This window comes from Homarus americanus, unplaced genomic scaffold (genome assembly GCF_018991925.1).
Source record: "Homarus americanus isolate GMGI-L3 unplaced genomic scaffold, GMGI_Hamer_2.0 scaffold34921, whole genome shotgun sequence".
In the NCBI taxonomy this organism is placed as follows: Eukaryota; Metazoa; Arthropoda; class Malacostraca; order Decapoda; family Nephropidae; genus Homarus; species Homarus americanus.
This window is the reverse complement of record NW_024741901.1, coordinates 2,997,531-3,010,489: the sequence shown is the minus strand read 5'-3', so window position 1 is coordinate 3,010,489 and position 12,959 is coordinate 2,997,531. Positions and strand designations below refer to the sequence as shown.

Sequence of the window (12,959 nt, the reverse complement as noted above, 5' to 3'; positions counted from 1 at the left end):
CCTTTTCTGAATGTTGTGGGTAGCAAGGAAGGACATCACAAAAGTCTTACCCAAACTTTGAACTCTCAATTGTCAGTCTTTCAGTCTTTGATATTCAAATACTGTACATAGTAATGATAACATGGTGTGTATGGTGTACTTTCACACACACCCTCCCTCACACACACACACACCCTCCCTCACACACACACACACCCTCCCTCACACACACACACACACCCTCCCTCACACACACACACACCCTCCCTCACACACACACACACTACTTCGACAGCGTGTTTGGTGACCCTATTAACCCCTCTGAGCAGATGAGTTAAGAAACAAACTAACAGATGTATACAGTACAATGGGGCGGTAGAACAGGTGATAAATACTGTTGACTCTTGCTATTACCAGTTTTATATTTTGGAGTTTTGACTATTCTTGGTTCATTCCCATAAAAAAATAAATAAAAAAAGTAGTTCTAATATATTGCATAAAGAGTTCCTTCCATTCTCCTAATCCTCCTCTGGGTGACACCAGAATAGTGAAATGATAGAAAAACAAAAAATATGGAGACTTGCAGGTGTCGAGGTTTGCAGACTGATCAGCTGTTAGTCTATGTAAACAAATTCAATAACATCTTAGGCAGAGTGTGTAATTTTTTTCAGGAATATTTATTATTTTACGATAATGTTTTATTAATGTGGCACCAAATGAACCTAAATAGTGTGGGAATTATGATGATATTGCATACTGTTATTAAAAGGGATTGTGGAACTTCTGTTGAGTCCAGCCAGCCACCCACCCTACTCCATCCCACAGAATTCCCTTTCCACTTAATTTGTTTTTATTTTATACTTAATGTAAAGTACAGTACAGTATATTGCTTGACTTCATTGTTTTATTAATATTTGGCATCAATGTAGATGAACCATAGCTATTAAAAGAAAGTAACATTACAATACGTTGTGTTTATGGGCGACTCGAGTATCTCTTTTAACTTTACTTTTATCCTCTTCATCACTGATCGGCTCCTTAGCCGCTTGGGCGGTCAGACGCGTCTCTGTTACACACTGTTGGCAAGTAATGGGCATGAACCTGCTCCTGAATATATCAGAACCTGCTCCAGCGTTGGTCAAAATTGGCCTCGAATAAGCGCACACTCGGTACCATCACAGCACTCTCTGGCAGATTGTTCCACGAGTTCACAATTCTCACTCCGAAAAAGTTTGCACTCACAGTTTTCTGGACTTGTGGCTTCTTCAACCTTGAGCTGTGACCCCTTGTGGGGTGGGCATCTGCCAGCTCCAGATATGTACATTTAACCGAGTAGTACCCTCCGAGATGTTCATACACTTCAATTAGGACGCCCATTGCCCATTTGTAGTATAAGCTAGGCAGTTGCAGGCGTTCTAATCTCTCTGGGTAGCTGAGGTTCCATAGAGTAGGCACCACTCTGGTGGCCCTCCTTTGGACATTTCAATCAAATGAGAGTCTCAGGCATATCTCGGGACCAGACAGGGTGACAGTACTCCAAACGGGGAAGCACCCATCTGTTTGGTTCTTAATTTCCGTAAATAACTTGGCATCTTCCACAAACATTTGTATAGAGGAGTGTATAGCTTCTGGCATATCATTTATAAAGCAGACAAACAACAAAGGGCCCAATACACTGCCCTGTGGTACCCCGCTTGTCACAGGTACACATGACGATTTCGTACCATTAATCACCACACACTGATTACGGTCATGCAGAAAGTCTCTGATCCATGCTAGGACTTTACACTGAATCCTGGACTCTTCCAATTTAATTCTCAGCCTTTTATGGGGTATGCTACTGAAAGCCTTGGTAAAATCTAGGTATATATTGTCGATACTTCTAACTTGTTCTAAAATTTGAGTCCAAACATCCAGGACCTTGAGTAATTGTGTTAAGCAGGAGCGTCTTGGCATGAAGCCGTGTTGGCAGTCCTTTACATGGTTTTTTGTAAATGTTCCATCATGGCATCTCTTATAATGCTCTCAAGTACTTTGCACACTATGCTGGTCAGGCTCACAGGTCTATAATTATTCATCAAGTGACGATCGCCGTTCTTGAATATAGGACTCACATAAGCCATTTTTCAGTCATTGGGGACTTTTGATCATCCAGGCATATTACAGAATCTTAAGGGGCTCCACAAGCTCATTACACAGTTCTCGTAGCACTCTTGGGTGTACCATATCAGGGCCGGGACTCTCTTGAATCTTTAGCTTTGACAATTTATTTCTTATACCCTCTTCTGAGAATACAATGTGGGTCAGCACTGTCAAACCACCTTTCCTCAAATGCAGGAAGATTGTTCGCATCCTCTCTTGTGAACACCAAGGAAAAGAAATTGTTCAACATCTCCACCTTGTCCTGGTCAGAATCTGCATAGCTACCATTTTCAAGCCTCAGGTCCAATATGCCTGCTTGCGTTTTTAATTTTGACTTTGCTTAGTGGTAAAAAGTCTTTGGGTGTGACTTGAACTCACTTGTAATCTGCCTCTGGAACTCTTTTTCAGCCCTTCTACACTCTGTCTTTGCTTTCTTTCTCAATCTGGTATAAATGCTTCTGTCCTGCCCATCATTTGTCCTAACCCACATCTCGAAATCCTGAGGTTTCTTCTTAAAGTTGTCAACTGCCACACGGTTCATGTGTAACAGTCTCCTTGTATTCCTGGAGGCACTGGGTTTGGTCTTGGGTATATATTTATTGATCAAATGGTTAACATTACTGGTTATGATATTCAGTATAGTATCTGCATTCTTAGATCTTTGTAAGTCAGGCCAGTCTCCTCCCATCATAATTTCCTTTGTAATATTGGAACCTATACCTGTTTTTGTCATGAACCAAATAACAGTTGAGTCTGAAGGACAAAATTACGTGGTGGTTGGTGCCAACTGGGCCTAAGTGTTCCAGCTTGGCTACCATACCCGCCTCGTTAGTTATGATGAGGTCCAGCGGTTTGGGTGTTTGCTCCCCCGTGTACTACTATTGCCACTAATACTATTTGCAGATTTTGACAATTCATGGGGATCTATGGAACCTAACCCCAGCAAATAGCAAGGGTCAACTGAACTACCTGCTGTACAGGCACCAAGCCAAAAAGTATGGACTATTTCTTTTGTCACATGTGATGTCCTTAATGGCCATAATGATGTATGAATGACTACAATAAGAAAAATTATAATAATTTTAGAGAGTTCTGTACTACTATACCAGTCTTAAAAAAAAAAAGTAAAAACTTACAAAGCTGTTTTGTTTAACAAAATCTTTGTTGTCGCCTTTGCTGTTGGCAATGACAACCTTCTTCTCTACATCATCTATGAAATTGGACTTCCTCATTGCTAGTGCAACCAGGTTTCCCAGCACTTGACTTGGGGGATCCTGTAAGCTTATCCCAAGACACAGTCCAGCATAATACCTAAAAATAAAAAAGACATACAGTAGTTTAATATGATAGTGTAGTAAGTTATTGTGTTTCTATTTATAAAACTAATCTTTAACCCTTCTGCTGTGATATACACCATATGTGCAATTTAAAAAAAAATAAAAGTTCTTAGAAAATATGTTATCATTTTACAAAATTAAAGGTAAGCATGCAGACTAATAGGAAAGGAAAGAATTAATGATTTCTCTAGTTTGGTTTAGCCATGCTGAAGAGCTGAAGTTCATCTTTGTGGTGGCTCAGGCAAACACTGCAATGTGTAGGGGTGGGAGGAGAGAGGGTCTGCTGAGGGGTAGCCAGGTATATTCACTAACACTTTCACTAAGGATTTACACGTTTTTTCTTGGCACTAAATTTCATTCATCTACCACATAAAGTGAAGGGTTCTTTTTCACAAAAAATTTCCTCCATCATTACCAGCCGATTTGGCATACGTAAGGATGTTAGCCTCTGGAACTACCCCCATTTAGATGGGAAGAACTCCAACTGGGTACCATTATGTAGGATACTGCTGCTCATGCCATTGTGAGTTACATCACAATGGCAAGGGGGAATCACTCTCAATTTTTACATAAACAAAACGACACTATTTCAAGCCTGACAAGTCATCATACACAATAATCATCAGAAAGTGATTTTACCCTCAGATGATGATGATAAACCTGTATTAAAGCATACCTGTTGAAACTGTTGAAGTGATCTTTTACCTAATCTTTAAATTACATATGAAACAAGAGATCACAAAGAGAGAGATGGGGCATGAAAAAACTTTGAGTTTCCATTTCTGCATTGTGATAGTGATTAACTAGATGTAGTATTAATAACAGTGTGCCTCGATAAAATTTATGAATTGATCCCAGGACATCCAGTCACATGGGCCTGTCATCACAAATCACATATAGATTGTGATAGGACAGGTAAGTCTCACCTCCTTAAGGCCTGGATATTTATAAACCAGTTGGGTTGTTATGTCAGGATTGTGGGGATAAGGTTTTATTACTTAATTGGCTCAGAGGATACCACACACACTGCCTCCCAAGTGGAGATTTGAGGCAGGAGCTAATGGACTACCAGCCCAATACAGTGACTGACTATTGTATCACTGTTCTTATCAAGGCCACTCCTAGATGATGTAGTCACTAGTTATACAAGATAAATAAACTTCCAAAGAGCTTCACTCAACTCTACAAATTTATGAAAAATTACAAATAAAATAAAATAACACGGTACAGTTGTAACCCATATAGAGGACTGACACCAAGGCTTTTGAAGGAATGAACGTGGAGGAGATGAATTCATAAAGAAAAGAAACCTGGAGAAAGGTTATATCATGTCAGACTTTACAACGACAAATGCTACCAGCAAGTGCAACCACTTACTTGGGTAGATCCTGGAATAGTAGCTTCCTCAAGTCATCAGAAGTATCTTTGCCATCTGTGGCCACCATAATGGGTTGCTCTGCTGCCTTCAGCAGTAGGATCACCTGTCAGCCACACAAAGGAATTAATTTACCTCACCATAAACACAGTAATTGCCAAAAAAATATTTTCAATTAGCATTTCTGAGCAGCCTATTATCTAATCACTAAATATTGTAGAAGTTTACAATGCAGTTACACAGTAACACATTGAAAAGCGATATAATCAAAACTCCTTGGTAATTTTGGAAACACTACATTAGCACTAAGAAGTATAATATTAACAAGTACACACATCTTTTTCCGTCAAGGGATTGTACTGTTGGGTCCCGTTGGCAGGAGCTGCGTTGCGCTTCACTCGTCTTGCTCTACGTCTGGAAAAAAGGCCACCAATAAACTGGTCAGGTTTAGGATTCAAAATTAAAGAAAAGGAAGGAGTTGTGTGAATGGATGGCTGGAGAAGGCGTGGTGTGAAGTGGTTTATGGGGAGTGATGTCCTACAGATGTATCATCTAGGGATGTATAAAAGAACACCATTTAAAACTTACAGGGTGAAATATTATGCAGGGACATTTACATTACTAATTATCAAAATCACAACTTTTTCATCCTGAATCTTTATCATTATGTTGAGGACATAAGAGATGGACTGAGGCAGAAGTGAATTTATGGAGGTCTAGGAATATGTCAGAGGAATATACTAGAAGAGTGACAAAAGCACCCACGTTTGAAGAAATGTGAAAGATAAAGAGTGAATGGGAGATGTAAGTCTCAATGACAATGAGTCTAGTAAATACTGTGCATTAGTTATTAAACATTTAGGTGATCCAGCTTCACTGTCTCACTCAGCAATTGAGCTTTAATGGATTTGTTTAAGCTTTATGTTTTTGCTTACAGTCATCATCATATTACCTGCATTATATCGTCATTTGATGTTTATTGTATCTGTTCCATCTCATTTAGTTGGAAATGAGTGTGGCTTATAGAGTAGCTAAAAACTCACCTTCCTTTCATCAAAGGTGAATTCTGTAAATTCCTAACACTGTCCAATTGTTGGTTATCACTTGGAAAGTGGATGGGATCTCCTGCATCTTCCTCGGGGGTTTCAGGTAGTTCAGCTTGGACCTTCTCTATTGGTTCTCCCAGAATTGCAGCAGACACCAATTCTCCCAGGGTCTTCATTTTTCTTTGAACATTTTTGCCAACGGTGAATTGGTCTTCCATGTTCCATAATCCTTCCAGCATGTCTGAACTCCTTTCAATTGAGGCTGAATCAGCTTTCATTCTGAAAACACAAGTGCCATGTAACTCTCTGAATTAATGAATTAGGTACCATTTGGTAAATTGTTAAAGACTTTGCCTTGAACACAAAGAAATATTGTCACTTTACACATACTGTATTGTTTGAAGAAAATGACAAAAAATTAATTATACTACTGTATTAAAAAGACGTGTATATTTGTCCATGACACATTCTGTATACTGTACTGAAAATATCACTTTTATTTTGATTATGTCTGTCAGATATTGTGTTTGGGGCAATTTTTTATACGGTCTGGTCAAGCATGGCGACCACGGCTCGTCTTCTATGTCTAGGAAGACAGTCGATCTTTAGTGACTAATTTCCTCTGCTTTCAAGTGACTTAGTGAATGACGTTGTTTTATGCCCTTCCGGGCTCGTTTTCACTGAAAGAATATATATACAGTACTGTATAAATCTTTTTTCCTATATCCTGAATTGTAACCTATACTTTCACATATCAGTGTTGAAATGCACACACAGGATGAGTTCCAGGATTGTATATAATTAAAGAGTTTACCGATAATATAGCTCTGATGACTTATGGAACTACAGTATATTGTACACAATTGCAGGTAGGAAAAATAGAAATGTGATGGCTTTAAGAATGAAATATATGGGAGGCCTGTCAAACTTCAGAGGTACCCTTGGAATGATGCAAGTTCAGGGTGGAGTAGAATAATTTGAAATACAGTTTTTGATTTATGTGAAATACTGAGAGATGATAGGTGGGGCAAGTTAAAAATAAAATAATTTATAAATGTAAGAGATGAATATATTCAGAAGAAGAATAAAAGTTTTCTAGCATGATAATATGAAGAGAAAAATTAAAATGAAGCATAAGGCACATTAAGCACTGGTACCAAATGAGTTTCTGTAGAAGGGTTAAAAGAGAAACACACCTGTTAAAAAGACTATTTATTTTCTCCTTTACGCTGTCCTCCACTTGATACAGGAGGAAGTTCTGCTCATTCTCCTTTCCCATGGAGGCCAAAGTGATCATGTAAGTTGTTATGGTATCCAGTGCTGCCTTGGTCATTGCATCATCTTGCATCTGGCTCCTAAAGTCAGCAATCAAAGTTCTGTCCAAAACATCCAAAATTAATTAGTACTGTACAGGGTTATTTCCAAATTTATTCAGGAGAAAAAATTTACTGTATGATAAAACTCGTACAGTGAATAATGGGAGTTGCACAAACTTTTCATTTGGATGTAAAGTACAAGAAAATTCAGCTGAAATACCACAATATATTTATACAGCAGTTTAATAGATAACAGGACAGTAATGTTATATGTGCTCCGGAAAAATACAGCATAAATAATAATGGCATTAAAAAATTAATAAAATTACACACAGTTCATCATTCACCTTTAAGCAGGTGTAACTATAGACAGATATGTAGTCTCTAAAGTGAACAGGCCTTCATAGTCATAACAGTAGTTGATTATGGATATAAGAAGCAATTCAAAACAACTTATTTATTTGTAGGAGTAACCTTTGGGATAGGTGGCATTTCCTAATTATTGTACTCATCAACCAAGGAAGCGTCAAGGCCACTCACTTGAGCAAGTCAGGGGGCAGCTCCGAAGGGAAAGAAAGAGTCAGCAAATAGCCTTTCCTGATAGTACAGGCATCATAGCTGTCACAGACCTTAATCATCGGTATAACCTTGGAATTGTCTGAATCTGAAATAGTTAGGAGGATGTTAATGGTCTGTTGTGACTCATATACAGTACTGTGCTTCATATTTTTTCCCTCACTCTTTTAAGCTTTTTGCTGCTATAACACAGTGTACCTAGACCCAGAGCCTTTCATAGACTCATAATACCTGTACTATAATAAATGTGTTTTTTCTGTAGTTAAACACAGCTTGGCCCCAAATATCTATCTCTGTTACTTCACTCAACCTAGCATCACCTGAAACAGCATGACTATCACCAAAACTCACATGACACCATTCACTGATGCACACTGATCCATCCCTTTCTTACAGTGTGTCCTTCAGCCCAATGATCCATCTTCTTCTTGGGCCTCCTAACTCCCCCCTACAATCCACCTCTGCATTACCTGTACAGTAAACTATATAAATTTATTACCAGTCTTTCACTATCCAATCTCTCAAAATGGTCATAACAAAACTTTTCTCACTTGCACATCTCTTCCCTACTTCTATATATCTTATTCTCTATATTTTATTTACCTCATATTACATATTTCCTTTCAAATATATTTCTGTTGCTTCTAATTTTATTATGTAATTTATTATGTGATCTAATTTTATGATGTAAAACAATAATTTAATAGCTGTTAGCACCAGGTAGATAGCATAAAAGCGAGCAGACAGTGATATCTTGCATTTGAGTTAAGTTAACATAATACCCTGTATACCCTTCAAATATATTCATGCAGCATAAATCCTCTTCTATGTAATTATCACAACTTATACAATCACATGGTCCCTCGTACCAACCTGCAGGGAGGATGAGGTCGGCGGTGGGGTCTTCCTCAGTAGTAACAAAGGTCCACACAACAGGAAACTCCTCACTATCATCACCCTCTAATTGGTATCCAAAATACGTGGTCAAACGATTGTCGGAATCTGTCCAGCCTGATGCCTTGAAGGTGAAATTTGTGGCAAGAGCTTCTCCACTGGTTGGTGACACCTGTAATGGAGGAAGTAACAGATGAGCGCTGTAGGCTTAAGAGGTACAACAGTGTCTTCGTCGCCTTAGGGACAAGGTTACAAGTGTACTGTATTATAACTTCAAGAGGAATAGAATTTTATTGTAAATTACAACTTTAAAAGACTGGAAATAATAGAGAATAAAACTTTCATTGGGACTGAAATGTCGAAGAAGAGTGAAAGTGAAAAGAAATCTGGAATAGAGTGCCGACCAATGGCAAATACAGTTCAATAAAGTAAAGCAAAAGGGGTCTTCATTATATGTTGTACCAATACAGTATATGTCCTTCACATATACATTGCTAACAAGTATATGATGAAATTTTCATTATAATTCATTTGTTTCACATATACAGTATGTTGTTTGCATCATTCACTATTTTATACTTGTGTGAGGGTTGTACAACGATTGGACCATGGGACGTTTAGCTGTATGTAGGGTGGACATTTAGGCCAAGGAATTTTACTATGCCTACTGATGGATATCTACACCTAGAAATTATTATTATTCTTTTTTTTAATAAACTACTGCCTCCACAGAGTGTTAAAGAGGGTATGCAGTATCTTCGTTCCGCCATGCCAGATGAAGCAGCAGCACTCATCGAGTACTTCAACGCCACATATGTTTCTCGACGGTTATGTCACAGACGGGACAACAGTATTCAACCTATAGTCATTACACCTGTCTGCCTGCACTGCATGCCACTGATGCTCCCACCTGAGAAGAGGAACATGCTCCAGGTCACCCTTGACAGCCAACCTAAAACAACAACATCTGCAAAGGGTGGAATAATAAATTTATCAGTCTTGTGGGTTATGCTAACCCCACAGTCCGTAGACTTAATGAGTGTCTTCAAGTAGAGAGCACCCGAGTCGACACCATACTACTACAAGAGCGTGGTATCCATCCAAAGAAGGGTTTGCATGTACAGTCTCTCCTCGACTTGCGACAACCCGGACATATGACGGCCATGGTCGTACAAAATATTTTTCACATTACGTATTTTTGAGTCCCGACGTTAGTGATCGCGCTGTGTACTGAAAATTTTTTTGTTTGTAATTCCCTTTAAAATGGCTGGCAAGTGTAAAAGTGAGAGTTCTCGTGGTGCTGAGAAGAAAGAGAGACACCCATTTTAGAATTTCTATGTATTATTTTTGCCTTTTCGACTTACGACCTGGTTCTCGGGACGGAACCCCGTCGTTTAGAGATAAGTAACAGCAGATTGTTTCCGTTCTCCTTATCAATGCTGCCAGCAATCACCATCTCTCAAGCACTGTTGTTGTCACTGCCCAAGAAGGTTAGTACTTACCACAGGATCTGTCTTCAGCACTTAGCAAATAATATTGTAGCGTATTTATTAGCATTTAATAAATATTACTGTGTAGTGTATAAAGCATCTCCATATACAGTACCCTGGTTATCGACTGTTCATTTGTCAAAGTGTACAAGTAGCAAAATCAAGCCATACTGTATCACTCATAGGTAATAAATAATGTTGTTATGAACATCTCTCTCTATATCATATACTGAAGTATGTTATAATGACCCCATTGTAAGCTTATTTGCTAAAATTCCTCTCTATCCAGGAGCACATCCCGAGCTTTCACGGGGCATTAATGTACGTTGGAATGCATATACTGTACCCCAAATTACATTCATTCTTATGGGTAAAATTCCTTATTACTGTATAAAACATTTCACGATAAGCTAAGTTTCTCTGGAGCACATCCTTGACGTATATATAATGAAAACCCCCTGTACTGACGAGACTAACACAACAGTAACACAAAGATTGTAGGTTATACCTCAAAGGAGCCTGCCTCAGGGGGTGAATTAGTTAGCAGCAGTAGGTCACTGTAACATGACTGTCCCTGAGGTGTCTTTACCAGGATGCGGAACTTGTAGGATGCGTCACCTTCGAGTCCTGTGAATGTGCTCTCTTCCTCTTCACTAGGTATGGGCAGCACCAGGTCATGTTCCCGCTCCTTGGATTCTCCCTGTCCAGGTCATAAATCTTAGATAATTCTTAGTGATTATGTATCGGGTTAGGACATATATAATAAACAGTAGACACTGCATTGAAATTAAATACTTTACAGGAAATATCTACAAAGCCTTCAGTGGTGTTTTTACCAATAAAAAGATCAGAACATTTTCAAAATAATTGAAAAGAATGGTGTCAATAAATCTTTAATTTGTAACCAAAACAAAAATCTTTACCAAATAACCATATAGTAATTAAAAAGTATAATACTGTACATTATTTTACCATTAGAAAGCAAACTGAAACATACTGTAGGACTGAATTAAGCAATTGAAAGGGGTTGTATAGATACTGTACTGTATCTCAAATTAACTCCTTCACTACTGGGTGCCACTTTTCATATTTTATTTGGCTAACACCAGAAAATCTTATTCAGCAATAAGAGACCGCTTGTACCCCAGGGAAAAAAAATTAAAAATAAATAATATATTTTCTCCAAAACCTTTGAGTCAAAGTATAAAACAGCTTTAACCTGAAGATAGATGATAAAAATTAGGTCTTAAAATAAGTATAAGTTTATTGTCTTAAAATTAATAAAAAAAATAATAATAATTATATGTAAACCTTCAGTTGTGAGCCCACTTTGACAAAAATTCCTGAATCTAGTGCTCTGCACTTGTCCAGTGATGACAAATATTCATTCACAATGTCTACAGTGCTTAGACATAAAGTTATGCTGTAGACAGAGTTTTAATCATTGGTCTTCAGCAATGACCTTGATGTTTGAAATTTGGTGTTCTACAACCTGCTTTGTGATGGTCATTTTGATGTGAAGTTTTATTAAAGTTTCTCTTTGTCAGTTCAAGAGCTATTACTTTAGACAACGTTCCTGGACCTTCTAGTGAACATGACTTGTGTCCCTGAGACTCTAATCCGATATTCTACACTTTAACCAGTAATATAATACATAATTTTGTCAAATTTCATCCAAACATATGTACAGTATTGATAAAAGAGTTAGCTGGGCAATGTAATGACTTTTAACCTCCAGCAGTGACTTTGACCTTATGATGGAAATGTTTGAACTTTGTGTTCTGCACTTTGTCTAGTGTTAATACATATTCATTTAAAGTTTCATCAAAACATCAGCATTGATAAAAATGTCACACATTGGTGTGACCTCTGACCTTCCTGCAACCTTGACCTTTAACACAGACTTGAATTCTGTAGTGGACACTTTGTCTAGTAATGATATGTATTCTTGTGAAGCTTAATGATGGCATCAATAGAGTTAAACATTGGACGAGGTTTTACACTGTATTTGTGACCTTTGACATAGTCTTCTGCACATTGTCTCATTAGTTCATTACTGGAATTCCATATTGCAAGAGAAAACAAGTCAACAATTCAGTGAGAGTAATTAAGAAAACAGGGAGAATTCCCTATAAATTCCCTCCAGGGTATGTTACCTGGGATGATGCCCTTGAGCAAGCCCACACTATAGGACACTTGGATGAGGGATAGCTCAGACTTGACTGCTCTCACTGAATAGCTCAGTTCAGAATAAGCCAGCTGTCAGGAAGCACATAATAACTCCTAAAATGAATATTGTGTGTAGAATGAGCAACTCCCAAGGTGGAATAATATCTGTGCCTCTAACTCACATTCATTACATAAGTTTTCTAACAATCCATTCTGAATCATAATACAGAGTGCAGGTTGTTAAACACTAAAGTTCTGACACTCCTAACATAAACAATGATAAGACTTTCTTTATTATCAGCTAAAATGAACACTTACTTTATGTGATGGGGAGTCAATGTTTAGGCAGCTACTAAAACAAGGCTTGCGGATTCAATTTCAAGACTGGTAGCAGACAGTTTATAAAAAGCACAAGATAAAGTTGCTTACAGCTACAAGTACAAGTTTCTTTATCAACTGTAATGTACTGTATTCCTTCACTGAAAATCAGTTATGCAAGTTTCATTTTCTCGGTCTCGATAAGAACTGTGCAGGGCCTCAGAGTTTTTGACATAGCAAAAAGATAAAGGGGTTGTTGGGAAGAGGGGTAGGATTAAGGAATAATATTGTTATGTAGGCAAGTGTAGGGTTAGTTG

The 12,959-nt window shown here is 38.0% G+C and overlaps 1 protein-coding gene across 7 annotated transcripts in view; it reads right to left on the bottom strand.

Annotated features, from left to right (window-relative positions):
* The window catches only part of LOC121876169, a 112,149-nt gene that overhangs the window by 21,847 nt on the left and 77,343 nt on the right, over nt 1-12,959 (bottom strand). For all 7 annotated transcript variants that reach the window (XM_042381117.1, XM_042381121.1, XM_042381122.1 and 4 more), the window contains 8 exons: nt 10,664-10,855; nt 8,645-8,837; nt 7,736-7,859; nt 7,076-7,255; nt 5,877-6,158; nt 5,169-5,247; nt 4,836-4,939; nt 3,258-3,432 (listed from right to left, as the gene is read on the bottom strand). In XM_042381117.1, the coding sequence (XP_042237051.1) occupies nt 3,258-3,432; nt 4,836-4,939; nt 5,169-5,247; nt 5,877-6,158; nt 7,076-7,255; nt 7,736-7,859; nt 8,645-8,837; nt 10,664-10,855 (1,329 nt within the window). The remainder of the gene's footprint in view (nt 1-3,257; nt 3,433-4,835; nt 4,940-5,168; nt 5,248-5,876; nt 6,159-7,075; nt 7,256-7,735; nt 7,860-8,644; nt 8,838-10,663; nt 10,856-12,959) is intronic.